Source organism: Ammodytes marinus, assembly GCF_949987685.1.
Source record: "Ammodytes marinus genome assembly, chromosome: 4".
Taxonomy (NCBI): domain Eukaryota; kingdom Metazoa; phylum Chordata; class Actinopteri; order Uranoscopiformes; family Ammodytidae; genus Ammodytes; species Ammodytes marinus.
In genome coordinates this window covers 5537443-5557002 of record NC_137233.1, presented here as the reverse complement: position 1 = coordinate 5557002, position 19560 = coordinate 5537443, and the positions used below count along the sequence as shown (strand labels likewise).

The window sequence follows — 19560 nt, the reverse complement described above, 5'->3', positions numbered from 1 at the left end:
TTTGGATTTATTGGTGTCTCGCCTTATTGGCACACATCTCGGATTGATGAGAATTAAACATATTTCCTCAACTAGGATTTCTTAGGACTTTTAGTATGTTGTTCTGGACACCTCATAGAAATGATCTGAGCTGAAAAAAATAGATATTGACATAAATATCTAAAAATCTAAAAATAAAGTCTAGCTTAGTTAGGTTCTTGGCTTCCAAAGACCATGGGCCCCCCAAGTTCTCATCAAGCCTTCCCACTTTCTATCCCTTATGGGCGGCCTTGTGTGTGTGTGTGTGTGTGTGTGTGTGTGTGTGTGTGTGTGTGTGTGTGTGTGTGTGTGTCTGTCTCATGTTCCCTGTGTAACAGAGTGTTATCTGAACCACATCTCATTAGGACACTGCTCCGGCTCAGCTCGGCATCAGGCACAGAAAAGGTAAATTAAAATATTGAACAATAATCTCTTCTGATAAATTGAGAGTAAGAAAATAAATTTAATGTATTATAGTAAGAAGTACCTGCAAAAATATTATGTTAATTCTCCATCTATGTTTAAATGGATTTTGCTTTTGAGATCGGAAAGACCAAAAGATATTGGTAAAACAGGTGCCTATCTGAAAAATGTCTTACCATTGTTTTAAGTAGGCTACCGTTTTTGTTTTGTCCATGCCGTACACCATTGTTTTATTCTGTTATTAATGTAATTTTGTGTGCTCCATACCATGGTACTTTGGTCAAGAGCCGTACATAAATAAATAAAATGAATAATTTCACAATGGCATTATAGAAATTCAGCAACTTTACTATTTTAATTATGGCATCAACATTGAATAGCACTTTATTAATTAAACCCAAACTATTTTATTTGTGATAACCTTTCAAATTGATCCACATGAGTATTCTGATCTGAAATCCCTATTGGCAGAACGATGTAAATTGTCAGTGCCTTTTAAAATGTTAAGACTATTACTCATTCATTTGACTGTTTGGTGGTCTGACAGCTGTATGGTAAAGGATAAATAGATTTCTATCTTTAAACGGTGTTCCAGGGATCCAATTTTCCTGTGAGGAAAGTTTGTTTATTCAGTTATGAGAATATAGCTTATTAAATGTTCACTTCTCTGACACACCCAAAGTTACATAGTGCACCTTTAAATAGATGAGGGTATGCCTTAGGATTCCTAGGCATTTATTTTCCACGACAGGTCTCGAATCCCACTTTTCACACTCAATTCCACCAATACACAAATACTTCAGCATTAGCAAACACACACACACACACACACACACACACACACACACACACACACAACGAAACAAAAATGTGTTACACCCAAAAGTTACACACTGCACCTTTTAAAGCTTTCCTGACAGGAGAGATGAGTTCCTTGCTGACGACCCAGAACCAGAACTGCTACCGGGAGCAAATCCAGAAGGAGATGTTGACGCGTTTGGCCTGGAAGAGCCGCTACGCCAAACTCTACCCGTCCAGTCATCCCCCAATCAGCATCGAAGGGGAAACACAGCCGCCCCATCCAACTACTGACCCACCGTGAGATGCCTCTGTGTTCTGTAGTATTGAATTGCAACACAGAAATCAAAAGTTTTCTAATGGACAAATTATAAAAGTTAAAAATTAAAAGATGTAACATAATAACGTGTCAAAGCCATAGACATAATGAGTGATGCAGTGTGAAAGAAAGCTTAAAATGTATTTTACTTACTCATCAAGACCTTTTAAATTGTCAAATTCTCTACATCTATCACTCAAACTATTGATAACAGTCACTAATGTTGTGTTTACTGCTCCACTACCCAGGCCTGCTGTCCCCGGGACACCTGCGAGGCAGAGTGAACCCTCCCCTCCTGTTGTGTCGTTTGATGGGGAAAGTCGACCCAATGTGACGCCCCCTATGAGGCCAGTGTCTCCCCACACCAAACACGCTCTCTACCAGGACTCCTCCAACCATGTACCAAACACTGTCGCACTTTAAATGTTATAGTCACTGTTGTTTCAGGATAAATTAAGTATCTATATATCTTTGTGTCTGTCTGTCTGTCTGTCTGTCTGTCTGTCTGTCTGTCTGTCTGTCTGTCTGTCTGTCTGTCTGTCTGTCTGTCTGTCTGTCTGTCTGTCTATCTATCTATCTATCTATCTATCTATCTATCTATCTAAAGTAGTTTTAAGTCCCAATGTATCAAAGTCTGCTTGCTCTGTATTTCGGGCTTACACCACCCTGTTACACAACATTTTCTTAAATTGTTACTGTTTGTTTAAAAAAAAAAAGTTAAAGAAAAACCGCGTATTTGCACTTAAATGTGGCATAAATACATGTAGCTGACAATTACACCATCACTGTCAGCCAGCCATTTCATCATTTGTTTGGTATTCCTTTTATCCTGCCAGACATTTCAAACTAAATGTATTTAATACAAACAAACATCCTCTGCAGGGGAGAGGGCGCAGTCAGTACCTGCAGAGACGAGGTCAGATGAGACCGGAGGAGAAGTTTGGCTTCCCACTGCTCTCGTCCTGGGAATACGGCTGGAGGCTGGGTGAGTTAGTTACTTTGTTCACTTCCCATATTTTTTTTTAAAGATTATTTTCTGCCATTTTCAAGCTTTATTAGATACAGAGTTTAAATGGGGAGACAGAGAGACAGGGGGGATGTCATGCAGTAATGGTCCACGGGTCGGATTTGAACCCACGACCACTGCAACGAAGGCCGGAGCCAATATGATATGCGCTCTATTCACTACGCCAACGGAGCGCCCAAATTTGTTCACTTCTATCTGTAATTCACTTTTTTTTTAAAGATCTGCACTGTCTTGTTAAACGAGCAATGCTGTTATTTTCTGGTTAAAGGATAATTTATTATTTTCTGCTTCAAATTAAATCTGGATTTAATATATTAAAAACAACCGTCTCTCTTTTTCTCCACCTCCACCTTTCTGAAAACCTTTGTTCAAAAACCCCAGTCAGATTTCCGTTCCCTAATGATGTCATTGTTGGACTCTACACCATGAATACAGTTTCTAGTAGAATCCCAAAGTACAATTTTGAACCTGAAAAATTAACTTAAAGGTGCAGTGTGTAATATGACATCATCAAGAAAGTTCTACAAAGTTTTAGAATGCAACTTCCCCTTTTGAATAATAACAGAAGCTACAGTGGCCTTCAAGGACAAGAACAATTTTAAATTTTAAATAATGCACCTGATGACATTCCAACTATGACACTTTCAAGATGGCGGCACTAGGCCTTGGTCCAAAATATGCAGAAATATGGACATATATGAGACCCTTTCTAAGGGAAAAAAAATAATTCTACATTTTTTTCAGCTATTATGCACTAAATTAAATGTACTTATGGATATTATAATTACTTTCTACAATTCTACACACTGCAGGTTTAATTTGTGACCTTTAAAATGTTTTAGAATGAATGTGTGTAGATCAACTATGTTTATTTTGGATTATTTGAGTGACGTATATCCATCTATCCACAGGTGACTACACTCTGGATTACAAAACCCCGTCTCGAGCCAAGTCATCGGTGGTGAAGAACACATTCTACGCCCGGAATGGAGTGTTCAGCAGCCAATCAGCTACGGACTCTCTGGGCTGAAGGACAACACGCAGACTCCACAAGACGTCAGGCTTTCATTAGATTGTGGAACAGCAAACAAGATTCTCGACATTTTATTAACTTTATTTAGATTGCTGTTTCTCGAATAAAAACAATTCCATCTCCTTGTATTTTTTCTTCTTCGTGCTTTAACATTTTCATGCGTTAAATAATTATGCGTTTCATTGATTTGATTCCCACTTGATTGGAGTAAATAAATGTCGATGTCACGGATACATCCATCAAGCTTTCGTCCCGTCTATTTACCATCCGTGTCTGTGTAAGGTTAAGTATCCACAAACCTGATCCTGTGAGCTGGATAATGAATGAGCTCCTGGCCTGGTGTCAGTCAGACCGATGCACACCTGACACCGCACTGTTTTTAATTGCTGGGACACTAAAGGAAATGATCCACACACCACACAACATCTTTAAATATTTTATTTCCTAACCTGTCGTTGTAACTCTATTGTGCTTCCTCCAAGCAGTGTTGTTTTATTCCTTCTGCAAAAACGAATAGATGTAGTATTTTGGAATATAAATTAAGAACTAGAAACGTATAACTTCTTGTATTCTTGTTTATTCTTGTTTCAATTGTATTAATAGGCGTCGGAGACCTCAGACTTCTGTGTACATTTGACCAAAAGGGACATTTTTTTTTAAACTAATTTGGTGCTAACCTATCCAAAGTGAAATGTCTTATATGGTCAATGAAATTTATTTTGATTATAGATTGTATCTTTTAAATGTACTTAAACAGCTTAAATAAAGCTGGAATGTGCTGACTAAACTAACAAACAAAAACACCTTGGATATTGGTGAAATATGTTTGGAAAAATCACATCGGTAATTTAAACTACACACAAAATTTGCTCAAACATGCAAACAACCCTAATACCGTTTGGTCCTTTGAAGCAACAGTCAGTGCGTTTCCATGGCACAACTAGATTGGATTATCACATATATCGAACAAGACACTCGAACGGACCGTGTCACTTGTCTGAGTATACATGGCCTTTCAGAAATCGGATAAATGTCCGATGCATGGCTGTCTCCACTATGCTAGGTGGCGCTGTAGCCCTTTCAACCATGCTTTCAACAAGTGGTTTTAGAGCCACGTCCGGTTCTCTTCCGTCAATAACCCATGGTGTAGCCTATCACACGCAGGCACACAAGCACAGAACGAGGAGTCCGATATGCGATATCCGATCCCTGTATACATGCAGAGAGAAAGCCGACAATGAACGAATTATCTAGGTCAGGGGTGTCAAACTCTGGCCCGCGGGCCAAATCTGGCCCGTTTCGATATTTAATCTGGCCCGCGAACCAATTCGGCAATTCCATTAAATTCGGCCCGCATAATTATTTTTTTATTTATTTATTTTTTCTCTCTCATGTGGAGCCTGTGCCATATCTGCACGTCGCACACGCTCCCAACCGTTAGGACACTCGCACAGCTTACCACTAGGAATGTCTTCTGAAAGTTCCACAGCTCAGGATTTTAAGCCATGAATTGATGAACTTGCATTGAAGAAAAGATGTCAGTTTTCTAATGGCTGTACATAGGCCAATCTATGTAGCTAAATAGTATGCTAATATTGATGATTGATTGTGTCAACTGTCTAAGGATGAATGCTAACAGTATCTGGTTTCTAACTTTTGCCTCAAGTTACAATATAGCTCACTAGCTAATGTTAGATCGCCGCTGATAGCCCACCCCTTTTGTTTCCAATGGTGGCTTTGCATTTCATTACCAATGTAAAGTGTCATAAATAGTTAACACTGGTGCTGGGTCATGATTCCTATAAAAAATAAAATAAAAAAACGTGATATGTTTTGAATATGCAGAAAGTTTAGAAAAATCCAAGAGAAAACATATTGTGGCTCAATCCAGGATGCCTGAGAGCCTTACTGCATTATAGTCCTTTATATTTGTTTCACCAGGAACCTGAATGCTGTCTTTTCCTTTAGAAAAATAAAGACATTTCTACAATAAATTAACGCAGAAAACAGAAACAGAAGAAACTACCAGAATACAGGACATTAAGTGTTTGACGCACAAACATTTCCCATACCCCCCACCTATAATTTGTCCCCCAAAATATGTAAACAAAACCTAGCCTATGCCCCTGTATGTACGCAGGTTATATACCTAGATATGTTGTTTGATTTTTGGATTAAAAAGAAGGCATGTCAGTAAGCGACATGTCTGGCCCTTTGTGTGATTATCAAGTCGTAATTCGGCCCTTTGTGAAAATGAGTTTGACACCCCTGATCTAGGTGTTCTTATCCGACTTCTCTTGTCCGTTATTGTGCCGATTTGTGTCCGAAGTAGATCGGATAAAGGTGTTTACATGCAGTTTAAAAGTCCTGTTGAAGTCTTATTCGTTTAGTTATCCGATTATAAGTGAGTGTCACTATTGAACCAATCTTTATTAATGGTGATGAACAGAAAACACATTTTTCAGTTAACTGTTGTAAAGAAGTCTGTCATGTCTATAAAGGTGGAGTCAGTGATTCTGGAGAACTCTTGTTGTCAAAATCACTTTTTGACCAAATCATGCTGTGAATATCTTGTCACAATCTGCTACCTGTCCGTCCTGTGTGTTGTTAATACACAGCCTAGGCTCTGTGAACGGGCATGTTGCTGTCTGTACTAGCCCCCCTTTGTTTACGTAGCCAACTCTTTGTTTACAGAGCCTAGGCTGTGTATTAACGCCCGCTTTTTTCTTCCAGCGCACACACATTGTATACATTTAGTGGATCATGAGGAGATATTCATTGATTTTTGACAAAACGCATTCTCCAGAATCACTGACTCCATGAGCTGTGTATTAACACCAGATTTCTTTCCACACACACACACACACACACACACACACATACACACACACACACACACACACACACACACACACACACACATACACACACACACACACACACACACACACACACACACACACACACACACACACAAATGACAGTTAAATCGGATCATGAGGAGATATTCACAGAATTTGACAAAAAAGTGATCTTGACAACAAGCGTTCTCCAGAATCGCTTATTACTCTTATCAGAAATGTCAATGTATAAATCAAGATGACAACTTTTATTTATTTATTTATTAATTTTACTTATCTATGTAATGTTGTGAATCTATGTGTGATCGAAATAAACTGAAACTGAAACTGAACTCCTCCTTTAACATTGGTTCTCTGGTTGCCTGGCTACACTGGGGTTCTCTGGTTGCCTGGCTAGTGGCTACACTGGGGTTCTCTATGCAGTTTGGAAGATGAGGAACCCAGTGAGGATGTTGCTGGTGCTGGCCTGTCCCGTCACGATGCTTCGGTGTTCGGTTGGTTCCAGTGACACCGTGTCCCCGACCGCGAGCTCCAGCAGAGCAGAGCCGGACGTCACCAGGAAGCCCTCTGATAGGTCACACTGGGTCAGGTGACTCTCACTGCCCTTCATCAGCTTCAGACACACCTAGATGAGGGTCAAACATATATAGGCTACAGTCACATGGTTCATTCTGTTTATTTATTTATTCATAATTTTTTTAAAGATTAATTTAAATTAAATTCAATTATTTTTTTTTTTTTATTTTGATAAAATATCCATTTGTCTTTTTTAAAGGATGACACTTTTAAAGGTGCAGTGTGTAATATCAGAATATTTAGTGGCATCATGTGGCGATGAGATCCCACTACATTTTTATAATTTTAAATAAATAAAAAGGATGAAACTTTTAAAAAAGACATCAGATCCACATACAGATCAAACATAACAGTAGCAGTTTTGTGAGAACTGTTTAGACTCACTCGGCTCTTCGCTGAAATGTGGTAAGTGAAGAAATAGACGCCTTTGACGAGACTCGTATACGTCCCGTTAGTCAGCGACTCTCCTTGGTACTGTGGCTGCAGGTCGGGCAGAATCTGTCTGTGGAAAGTTTACACAAATGTTTTAGTTTTTAATGTTTAATTGCTGTCTCCTAGCTCTAGCATTAACACTTTCTTCTTCAAATATTTTAATTATTTTTATTTTTGTTTTGTTTTATTTTATTGCCATGACAAAGGCATTAAGAAAAACTACCGGTATATAAAAATAGCATTCTTGGCACCGATGATCTCGTTTGCCGTTACATGTCATTCTTATGTTTCAGAAATATTTAAAAGTTCCTCGTAGCACCTTCAAGTCTTTTTAAAAGTTTGTAACATTATTTTAGGAATTAAGTCGGAACTAAATACATTTCCATCTGCATTATCTACAGTTAAACAATAAATGTAAATAGACGTGCCCTAAAATGTGATAATATTTATTTTTCCGGCTTCTATTAAAATGTTTGATAATAATGTATTTTCTCATTTCTAAAACACTTTTTAATTTCCCTTAGAACTCAAAGGGCACATTATAATCAAAGCACTGACTGGTTGAAGTGGATGGCAGTGTCGACCTCTAGTGAATTGGTTGTGTCCAGTTTCTGAGAGAAGAATAGTCTCTGCTGGTTTGATGGGTTGAAGGGCCGCCCCTTTTCCCCCTTATTACCGGGATTCCCAGGGACCCCCGGCAGACCCAAGTCCCCGTTCGCCCCGGGACGTCCAGGGGGCCCACGCACACCCGGTAACCCCTTCTTACCCCTCGCAGACTGGTTGTCTTCACCTAAACACACAAACAAACAAACAAACAAACAAACAAACAAACAAACAAACAAACAAACAAACAAACAAACAAACAAACAAACAAACAACTGCTTAACACTCATTACAAGGTTCATAGGCTGTGTTGTAAAAGCCCTACTAACGTCCTCCCTCCTACATACTACACATGTATATACTCCATACTGTCTACTTAACGATCGATTGTGTATGCGAGTTTCGTCGGAACTGTTTACACTGAACACAGTAAACGTCGATGTCGTTTGAAAAGACGCAATGCATTGTGGGGCGGTTGAGTATAGGGAAAAAAGTATCCTATCGATCCATACACAAAATCTTCCCGGAAGTTAGTACTCATCCGGGCATTTCTCGCATACACAAACTCACATACACAACCACAACATACTCCAATTGATGTCAAAATGAGTGTGAGTAGGACGTTAGTATGGCTTTTCGAACACAGCCTTAGTGACGTTAGAAGCGCTGTTCTATGGCTAAAACATACAAAAAAAATATATCCCATGCCCATCAGATATATTTTACTCTCACCAGGGTCTCCCTTCTCCCCCTTGGGACCGACTAACCCGTTGGGCCCGTGTGTTCCCGGGATGCCAGGGATCCCCGGGTAGCCGGTACAGGACTGAGTGATGACCGGACAGACCTGGACCAACAGCAGAAACACTGCAGTACCACAGCTCAGCCACCAGGAGGCCTGACAGAGAGACAGACAGAGAGACAGATACAGAGAGGCATCAACACACTTGTTACACTTTAGAAAATCGATGGACTTATATCAATTCCCTGAAGACTTAAACTTTAACCATGAGAGCACATTTTCAGAATTTTTTTTTTATAAACCCCCTAATTTCTTTTATTTTTTTAAACTTTTGAATCATAATTTTCCTTGTGGGTACCAATTCTTTATTGTTACCCACAAACTGAAGGTGTTACTATCATTGAATGACTGGCTTTGATAGTTCATTTGTATAAATATTTTCTTTTTTGAAAAAAGAATTAATCAAAGAATTTGATCCGTACCCAAACCAAAACAAGTTGACACATTGTACAAATACATAAACAGAAAAAAGGTTGATATAGGACAAAAGCAATATGCAAATGTTTCTTACAGGACTGCAGTCTGCTGAATTTCTTAGTATTCTAATGAAAATGACAGTGATTTAGATTAGACATCAAGGCACATTAAGCAAGAAATGCAAAAAAACGTAAATTTCTGTATCAACAATGGTTCTTTCTAAATAAATGATTTTCTCTCTCTCTCTTTTTCTACACATATACAGCTCTGGAAAAAATTAAGAGACCAGTCTGGATATTTTCTTACATTTTTATCTCTACATAGCTTTTTGAAAATTCTCTTTATGACAAAACATTTATTGGAATTTGGTAGAAATATTGTCATTAGCTTTCATTATCAAACCAAAATGTTCATTCTACTCAAACATATGCCTATAAACAGTCAAACCAGAGACACTGAACATTTGGAGTGGTCTTTTAAATCTTCCCAAGCTGTATATATCTTTCACTGCCTGTTCTTTAGTTTAGTAGGACACAAAACTCTCACCATTTCCAGGTATTGTAGTCACTGGTCTTGTGGTGTTGAGATATTCTGTTGGATTGCGGAGGTGTAGAACTTTTCTGCGTCGCCGTGACAGCAGCAGCTCAGTCAGGGAGAAACAGGAAGTGAAACAGTTCAACAGAGCATCATCATCACAACTCTATTGGTCACTTTCCCTTCTTATCTTTTTCAAATGGTTAATACTGTCACGATTACAGCTTAATAACACTTGTATTGTATGTAATGTAATGCTACATGTTGATTTCTCTTTTTGTATCACCCATTACTTTTTTTTATTTTTTAAGATATTTTTTGGCATTTTTACGCTTTATTGATAGTGTAGAGACAGAGTTGAAATGGGGCAGAGAGGGGAGTGACATGCAGAGAACGGCCGCGGGCTGGAATCGAACCCGGGTCCGCTGCTGGCCGAGGCCCATGGGGGGGACGCCCTACCAACTGAGCTAAGAGCGCCCCGTATCAGCCATTACTGTACAGCTACTGTTTTAATCTAATGCCAACTGTCAATAAAGGTTTAAAAAATAAACAAAAAAATAAATAAATACATAAAAGGCATTAGACATGAAAGAAAAAAACAACTCTATTGGTGTTTCTGACAGGGGGCCTTGACTTTTAGAACTTTCAGGTACATTTTGATGATAATACTTACGTATATCTTTTTAACCTACAATGGCCATAATACATCTCTGTGTCCAATTGCATTCTCCTGTCATTATTTTATTCATCCAACATTGCAAATCCCTTTTCAGAGGAAGTGAAACAGTTTAACAAGAAGTTCGGAAAAACTTTGACATGATGAAGAACTGATGATGAAGCAAATTAATGTTTCAGATTAAAATACTTTTTTCTCCATATCAACTTTTTGTTCTGTTTTTATATCTGCACTTCCTCAATCACACACTGGTTTACTGGCAGAGTGTCACTGAACCTCCCAAGCCCCAGTCTAAAAGCCAGTATCTGTTCCACAATTTATTTAATGTCCTCAACCGTATCTATTAACAAAGAGCTGACAATTATTTTCTAATAATTATGTCCTGTGTGTGAAATATGCCAGTTTGTCCCTTCATGTAACTCTCAGATCCTCTTTCATTTCTTCTTGCATTTGTCCATGTTTTATTTTTTTTATTTCTGCATGTTTGGATCTGCAATGTAACGTTTTTATTCAGATGTATTCAGCTAGGACATGTCAACCTATTTCAAATTACTCATTATCATTAAGCCGGGAACACACCGCATTGGCCGCCTGCGGCGGTTGGCCGCGTGAACGCAGGAGGCTCGCCGCTTGGTCATATTGGGCCATGTTCACCGCAGTCGCCGCCACGGCCAACCGCCGCCTCATCGTAGGCGGCGGTTGGCCGCGTGACCGCAGGAGGCTCGCCGCTTGATCATATTGGGCCATATATTCCTGACGCCGACGCCGAGATCAGACCTGTCACACTTACGGTGCAACAACAACAATAACATGGTCCAGCTGTGCCAAAAAATACAGATGTAGGTTCACTGTGTAACCAGCGGCAGTCTTGTCACAAATATCATTAAAACAGCCTGAACACGCACCCCGATCGCAAATACACACACATTAACAGCAATTCAGCAACATACTAAACACATTAACAACAGCAGTGTGTGCTCAGCAGCACAAATAAAGGCAGACATCAGCCTACCTGAAAGTGAAAGTGTGCCGGCTGACGGAGGACAACACCGGTGCTTCGCTGTACTAGCCTATATGGAATTCCACACGGACACTGCCGTCAACTTTGGGTTCATATTATCCTCAGGAGCAGCACACAGCTGGGTGAGTTTCACTATGCTAACCGGCGCTACCTTGGCTAAAGTACAACAAACAGCTAAACAGATGCAAAATACACATATTTGCAGAATGTATTGGAAGCCCAATGTCCTCACTCCACACGCCCACCTCGTCTTGCAGACCACCGCCACCGGGCAATCTCAACGCTGATTGGCTGTGGAGGCGCGGCGCCGTGTTCGCCGCACAAGCCTTCGATTCACGCTCCTTCGATGACACAATTTCTATGCGCCGCTAATGGCCGCGCTCCCGATTCACGCGCCTCATGAGGCGCGGCCACGCGCCGCGCAAGCCCCCGCCGCCGGCCGCTGGACGCCGATTATTGGGTGGATGCGCGGTCACGCGCTAGTACATTGACTTTGTATGTAATCTCGCCGCGCGGCCAGTGCGGTGTGTTCCCAGCTTTACTATTTTGTGTTTTGGGGTAATGTGTGATATTGTTATGCCTCATGAATTAAAGCAAACAACAATTTTTAAATGTCACTGATCTACTGCTAGTGCCAACGATCGTTTATCAAAAATGCATCTACAAAACAATATATTAGAATGGTCACCTGTGAGGTATCTTGACAGTGGGAATATTAATATTTCCGGACATAATGGAAGCCGGAGCAGTGAGCGCACCTCCTCAGCAAGCTAATGTAAACAACTCCTTTTTCTGTATGATCATGACATCATGATTCGAGGAAAATATTAGTTGACCTTGGGTATAGCCAGATACGTTTTTATACTTTTGTACTTTTATTCATTTGTATGTCCCTTTACTAAAAGTATAATGGTCTCTATCTATCTATCTATCTATCTATCTATCTATCTATCTATCTATCTATCTATCTATCTATCTATCTATCTATCTATCTATCTATCTATCTATCTATCTATCTATCTATCTATCTATCTATCTATCTATCTATCTATCTATCTATCTATCTATCTATCTATCTATCTATCTATCTATCTATCTATCTATCTCTCTTTGTCTCTATCTATCTATCTATCTATCTATCTATCTATCTATCTATCTATCTATCTATCTATCTATCTATCTATCTATCTATCTATCTATCTATCTATCTATCTATCTATCTATCTATCTATCTATCTCTCTTTGTCTCTATCTCTCTTTGTCTCTATCTATCTATCTCTCTTTGTCTCTATCTCTCTCTCTCTCTATCTATCTATCTATCTATCTATCTATCTATCTATCTATCTATCTATCTATCTATCTATCTATCTATCTATCTATCTATCTATCTATCTATCTATCTATCTATCTATCTATCTATCTATCTATCTATCTATCTATCTCTCTCTCTCTCTCTCTCTCTCTCTCTCTCTCTCTCTCTCTCTCTCTATACAATATTGCACATACACATTATAGACAACAGCAAATGACCACAACTACAAAGCATTCTGGTGGTTTTTCCTGCAGTTTATTTGGGTTTAAGGTCCAAAACATTTATTCACAGACAGACAGAGAAGATAGAATTAATTGAATTGGGTCTGAAAAAATACTATATTGATCCATGCAGGAACATTGGGTATTGGAACAAGGAATCACAAGATAGCAGCAGCTTTAAAAAAAAAAAAAAAAAAATCTTTATTGGATAACATTGAGCTATGCTGTACTGTTTACTGTGTTTATGTTTAACTTTATGCAGAACAAGGTATGTAGGAAGGCAAATTGTAACCTTGAGTCTTACAGTTAAACAGTAGATCAGGTACATACAACACTGTGTCATCTGCATACAAGCGGATATTGTTCTATGTTTGAGCCTGGAAAACTTGGGTTAATCTATTTAGTTAGAGTAAAGACATTTGTTGTGCTTTAATAATGTTTTGTAAGGTCTCCTTGGGTGTCCAGAAAGGCATTTTCAAGCTTTATTAGTACAGAGTTGAAATGGGGAGACAGAGAGAGAGGAGAGGGGGGATGACCTGCAGTAAAGGTCCACGGGTCAGATTTGAACCCGCGACCACTGCAACGAAGGCCGGAGCCAATATGCTACTCGCTCTATCCACTACGCCACTGGAGCCCCCCGAAATGTATTATTATTAAAGAAAAAGGCTGTTTTCATGGGTCAGTGAGCGTGCAGTAGGAAGCCGGAGAAGATGCTGTAGCCGGCCGGTGTCCCTCTCATCCCCCTGAAGTCTTTAGTCTCAAGCCAAACCTCCTGGTCCTTGGACAGATACACCGCCAGGCTGCCAGAGGTCACCTGGAATTGGTAAGAAATGTCAATGTATTGTGGTGGAAAAATAGAGGTTGCAGATTTAAAGGTTGGGGTCACTGGGAAAGGGCGAAAACACCTATACATGGACTTGTGTTTTGACTTGTTTTGATGAAAGGATCTTTTGGGAGAAGCCTGTGTCATTTCCAATAAAGAAAAGCTTGCTGGGGGGCGCCCTTAGCTCAGTTGATAGGGCGTCCCCCCCATGGGCCTCGGCCAGCAGCGGACCCGGGTTCGATTCCAGCCCGCGGTCGTTCTCTGCATGTCACTCCCCTCTCTGCCCCATTTCAACTCTGTCTCTAGTCTACACTATCAATAAAGCATAAAAATGCAAAAAAAAAACTTAAAAAAAAAAAAAAAAGCTTGCTGGTTTCATAAAAGTAACTATAATATGTATGAACATGAGGTGTGAATAATTTCGGTTTTGAATGTATTGTTTCATACCATCATGTAAAATAAATCTGTTGTTAACGCTCGTACCTGTCTCCTGTTGCGGCGACGATCGCAGAACGACGTCAGCAGTGAATCGTCCAGTTTCATCAGAACACACAGTTGGTCGTCCTTAGACGCGTGGAACACAAAGTAGTAGGTTCCCGGGACACGGCACCTTGAACACACAAACCCAAGGCTGGATTATAATGTATTAATTTAATATATACAGCTCTAGATTATTAAGAGACCACTCCAAATGTTCAATGTCTCTCGTTTTACTATTTATAGGTTTATGTTTGAGTAGAATGAACATTTTGGTTTAGCTAGCTAGCAATAATAACACTCTAAAATAAGCTTGCAGACATGTTGAATTATCATCTGAATATGCTCATATTGTCCCTCACAGTATATTATTAATATAAAAATAGGACCTAAGTATATACGTTTTTTTGTGCTATGCTACTACAACAAACACTGCACCATCATCTAAGAAAAGGACGACCAAGTTGGTTAAAACATTGCTCATAACTTACACTCTATTCTATTACTACTCATTAGCTTTTAAATATTTTATTTCCATTCATTCGCTTTTCTAATGTGTACTATGTATTTTAATCTTGCCCCTGTAAAGCACTTTGAATGGCCTTGTCTCTGAATTGTGCTATAGAAATAAACTTGCCTTGCCTTGCCTCTAAAATAAGTTTGTAAATATGTTGAATTGAACATGTTGCATCATCACCTGAAGTGTCCCGTCTCTGTGTTATAGTCTTCGTCAATGTTGGTGATGACGGTAGTGAAGCGAATGACGCCGGTTTTATCCGGGTATACGTTGGTTCCCCTGGCAACGCTGAAGGCCGCCTTTTGCTGCACGCCAAACGTCCTGTAGCCATAGAAACAAAGAGAACTGTCAGAACTGTTTATTTTTGAATGAGGTTCATTAGGAGCATGCACTCAAATGTGATCAAATTGAATATTAAAGTTATTCAAATGTTATTATATGACATTAACATGATATCGTACCCTGCTTCTCCTGTGTCTCCTTTGGGCCCGGGATGCCCTGGTTTCCCCGGTCCGCCCGGTTCCCCGCTCTTCCCCCGTTTACCGGGATATCCCTCCGGCCCGGGCGTCCCCTTCGCTCCCTTCTGAGGGCCGAGGCCGCTGTCATCTGATGCTCCTGTACATAAAGTCAACAGGTGGGTTATTGTTTAGGTCTACAGAATAAGAAACTGGCCTTTTGTCATTTGTTTAGGAAGGGAGTTAAAGAAAAGACGGCAGAATGCACCGCTATGAGCTAATGTTTTATATGTGTCAGATAAATAATGGTAATGAGACGATAGTGAAGAAAAATAAAAAAAGGGATATGACCTGATGCAGCAAAGAACCACAGCTGGAGGCAAACTTTAGATGCTGTGGCAATGTGTTGTCTGATGCAGATAAAACAGGCCAGGTCATTGTAAGCCTGAATACAGTTTGTAGTTTAAGTTACAGCATGTAATTTGAATGCATGCTATGACATGACCAGCAAAAATCCATAGCTAGAGTTAAACTGTGGATGCTACGTGGCTATCGGGGTTTTTTGTGTTATGGAAAGGTGAACTTAAAGTAACTACAAGGAGCTTTCAGTTTTGGTCAAAAGTGGACAGTGATTGGCTGTGGAGAATATGTGTGTGTTGGATACCTGGCACTCCTTTCTCTCCTTTCTCTCCATCTCGACCGTCTCTGCCGTGCATCCCAGGAATACCTGACGATTGATACAAATTTAGATTATTAAATGAACACACAGCTATGGGCAGGTGGAATTAATTTTCAGTACAGATATTAGAACTTAGACAAAACACAGATGGTTCCAACATAAAATACACAGATAATATACAACCAACATCACAAAAACAAATCAACAATGTAAATCATGGCTTATGTTATACAATATGGTGGTCCAAGGTCTGTGTTGCAGTTGGGTATAAACTGTTTCAAAATTAGCTATAAAAAAGATAGACTCATGAAAATATATACTATACACATCTACAGTAAAAACATGCGTGGGTGCATGTACCTGGCATCCCGGGCGTTGCTGGGCAGGTCTCCATGGCGACCGTTAGGGGCGTGGCCAATGAGAGCAGAGCACCAATCAGGAGACAGTGATTGAACATAATGAAGAAACTGACAAGGAGAGGACACGAGGCGAAGAGGAAAAATTAAAAATATTATATCAAATCAGTTTTTATTCATACCGCCCAATATCACAAACAGCCATTTGCCTCAATGGGTACACAATATGACACCCACAATAAGGAAGAAACTGTGTGGTAGTCACGTTACTTAAGACATTAGTCATAATGTAGCCCATTTAGATACTCTTATGCTGCTGTATTAAAGCGGCCTCACATCCAGATCCAACTGCTGTAACCTTTCCATATTATTGTAACATTTATCTATAACAGAAATAAACCTATCCTCATCGCAACCTTACAATTCAACATTTGATCTGTATTCTCAGGATTGGATTACCAAATCCTAATCCCAATTTTTCTAGGCTCAGGATCCCATCTCTGCTTTTGAAAAAAAATAAAAATGTTTTGCCCGCAGCTGACAAGAAACAACTCAAAGTATTCTTCAGAATAATAAATTAACTGTGTGATTCAAGTCGGATTAGTGATCGAATTTCAAAGTACAAGAAAATTCACAATCATATTAGTAAAGAAGGGAAAAACAAAAGCAGATTCTTGTTCGGAATTACGTGCAATTTGATGTGTAAAATGTAATAGATTTGGAAAATAACTGTTGATAAAAGGTGTGTAAGACTTACCCGTGAGATCAGACAGGAAGATTAAAACTCACGAGATGAGATAAAAACAAACTGAACTGAACTGAAGCCGAAACCAAACCAAAGATTCAGCAGCTTCTGCAACTGAAGCTATTTTTCTGGGACGACTGTCTGTAGTTCTGCAATTTGGGGTTGATGAGAGTTGTAAGGACAGAGAGAGAGAGAGAGAGAGAGAGAGAGAGAGAGAGAGAGAGAGAGAGAGAGAGAGAGCGAGAGAGAGAGAAAGAGAGAGAGAGGGAAAGGTACAGGCCTCACTGTTTTACTTTCATGTTTATTAGTTTTTATAGACATAGCTTTTTTTTTTTATTCATTGAAATATCTCTATCTTATTATAATTTATTTATTAATTTGTATTACCAGCTGCAATGATGAAACTACTGTACACCGCTTGTATGTATGTATAATTTAAATACATATTGGTGACCCCTGGATTTATATCTTCAGTAGGATCAACATCTTTGGCTGTGAAAGCCTAAGACAGAGTAAAGAAGTGCGAGAGTATTTAGAGATGAGAACAAAAAAAAATATGTATCAGAAGTGAACATTTGCAAATCTTTTAGAAGCTTATTTGTTTTGATTTGAAGTACTTTTTTGTATTGTGCCTTGTTTAGGTTTACATCGTCCTGTACTGTTGCCCCGGGATGGATGAGAAATGAAAAACCAATAAAAACTTAAAGGTGCAGTGTGTAATATGACATCATCAAGAAAGTTCTACAAAGTTCTAGAATGCAACGCTCCCTGGGTAACCCCAACCCTTTTGAATAATAACAGAAGCTACAGTGGCCTTCAAGGACAAGAACAATTCTAAATTTTAAACAATACACCTGATGACATTCCAACTATGACACTTTCAAGATGGCGGCACTAGGCCTTGGTCCAAAATATGCAGAACTATGGACGTATATGAGACCCTTTCTAAGGGAAAAATAAAGAATTCAAAACATATTTTTCAGCTATTATGCACTAAATTAAATGTACTTATGGATATTATAATTACTTTCTACAAAATCTGCTAGGAAATAAAACCCCAAATTCTACACACTGCAGGTTTAAAAGCGTCTTTGTTTAAATCAGCTGACCACTGCCACCATTGCCCTCTTGACATTCAGCTCTGGAAAGAAATCAAGAGACAACTCCAAATGATCAGTGTCTCTTGTTTGACTATTTATAGGTTTATGTTTGAGTAAAATGAACATTTTGGTTTTGCTCCACAAACTATCGACAATATTTCTAACAAATTCCAGGAATAAAAACGTGTCATTAGGAGCATTTCCACAAAGTAATGTAGAGAGGAAGATTTATGAAAAATCCAGACTGGTCTCTTAATTTGTGTAAATGTACTTTTAGAGACACACACACAATGATATACATACGTATATACAGCTCTGGAAAAAATTAAAGAGACCACTCCAAATGTTCAGTGTCTCTCGTTTTACTATTTATAGGCATATGTTTGAGTAGAATGAACATTTTGGTTGTATTATACTGACAACATTTCTACCAAATTCCCCCAAAAAATGTGTCATTAAGAGCTTTTTCAATAAGTAATGTAGAGAAAAATCCAGACTGGTCTCTTAATTTGTTCCAGAGCTGTAGATGTCATCAGGGCCGCCCATAAGGAGAAAGTGGGAAAGCTTTCTAGGGCCCAGCCATCAGAGGGGGCCCTGAGAGGATTATTATTATTTTTATTTTTATTTTTTTTGCACATAACCTAATTTAGCCAACCTTTATTATGAAAGCTATATTCGGAAGAGAACTTTCTATAAAAGAAAACATTTTATTCATTGTTACTTGGGTAAAATATGTCACATTTTATATTGAAAAACTAAAAGTATCATGGGCCGTTTTTTCCCCCTCAAAACCGTTGCATGCAGCAGGTCAACCAAACAAGCGTTAGCTATGTATTGATGATGAGCAAGCTAACCTAGCAAGCTCAGTGATGCCAGGATCTGGACATAAATCAGGGTACCAGAAAAGAAAGAGGGAACTTTCAAGGGCTTTAGACCCCCAGAAAATTCCTTAATATCAGTATTTCTGCCAGCAGAAGTGGATTTTCAATTCAGAGATACTGTGATATTTCATCAAGTTTTGAGGTGTCTTTGTAGTATTCTGTTTTCAGGGGCCCAGTCAGTTGTCTGGGCCGGCCTGGATGTCATACCCTGTCCCTGTTGACCCCATAGCTGAATGTGTAAATGTACGTCGTTTAGAGACACAAACACAACCTTCAACTCTGACCAGTTCAACTTCCCAGTTCCCACTCATCCTCTTCCAAATGCCGATTTCAGCAGTTTAATCAAAAATAAAACAAGGACAAATGAAAGAGAAGTAAACTGAGGATGTACCAAAGCGGCCAAAAGTTTAACAAAAGAAGAAGTGATAAACTTTCACTTCTATAAGAGGGGTCAGGT

General features: G+C 39.2%; 3 protein-coding genes across 3 annotated transcripts; 1 reads left to right on the top strand and 2 right to left on the bottom strand.

Moving 5' to 3' along the window:
• Nucleotides 1-1366: 1366 nt before the first annotated feature.
• LOC307249246 (protein SPMIP1) lies at nt 1367-3615 on the top strand (the record flags this gene model as incomplete). Its single annotated transcript, XM_080025890.1, has 4 exons — nt 1367-1539; nt 1807-1957; nt 2441-2543; nt 3497-3615. 4 exons carry the CDS (start codon nt 1367-1369, stop codon nt 3613-3615), a joined length of 546 nt encoding a protein of 181 aa, XP_079882016.1.
• Nucleotides 3616-6048: 2433 nt separating this feature from the next.
• On the bottom strand, nt 6049-9960 carry c1qb (complement component 1, q subcomponent, B chain). Its single transcript, XM_080026368.1, has 5 exons — nt 9853-9960; nt 8823-8985; nt 8046-8277; nt 7440-7557; nt 6049-7104 (listed from the first exon to the last, which is right to left on the bottom strand). Exons 1-5 carry the CDS (start codon nt 9853-9855, stop codon nt 6895-6897), a joined length of 726 nt encoding a protein of 241 aa, XP_079882494.1. The 5' UTR covers nt 9856-9960; the 3' UTR covers nt 6049-6894.
• Nucleotides 9961-13088: 3128 nt separating this feature from the next.
• LOC307249574 (complement C1q subcomponent subunit C-like) lies at nt 13089-17260 on the bottom strand. The gene is made up of 7 exons (XM_080026369.1): nt 17135-17260; nt 16382-16488; nt 16007-16069; nt 15349-15502; nt 15068-15208; nt 14377-14503; nt 13089-13884 (listed from the first exon to the last, which is right to left on the bottom strand). Exons 2-7 carry the CDS (start codon nt 16476-16478, stop codon nt 13750-13752), a joined length of 717 nt encoding a protein of 238 aa, XP_079882495.1. The 5' UTR covers nt 16479-16488; nt 17135-17260; the 3' UTR covers nt 13089-13749.
• Between the last annotated feature and the right edge of the window lie 2300 nt (nt 17261-19560).

Coding starts and splice junctions, on each gene's coding strand:
- c1qb (XM_080026368.1), bottom strand. Junction 7,558..8,045: donor ACTGCCATCCACTTCAACCA/GTCAGTGCTTTG, acceptor AACTTTCCACAG/ACAGATTCTGCCCGACCTGC. Junction 7,105..7,439: donor ACATTTCAGCGAAGAGCCGA/GTGAGTCTAAAC, acceptor ACCCTCATCTAG/GTGTGTCTGAAGCTGATGAA.
- LOC307249574 (XM_080026369.1), bottom strand. CDS start 16,478: ATGTTCAATCACTGTCTCCTGATTGGTGCTCTGCTCTCATTGGCCACG. Junction 15,209..15,348: donor GGAGACACAGGAGAAGCAGG/GTACGATATCAT, acceptor CTATGGCTACAG/GACGTTTGGCGTGCAGCAAA. Junction 14,504..15,067: donor ACAGAGACGGGACACTTCAG/GTGATGATGCAA, acceptor TGTGTGTTCAAG/GTGCCGTGTCCCGGGAACCT.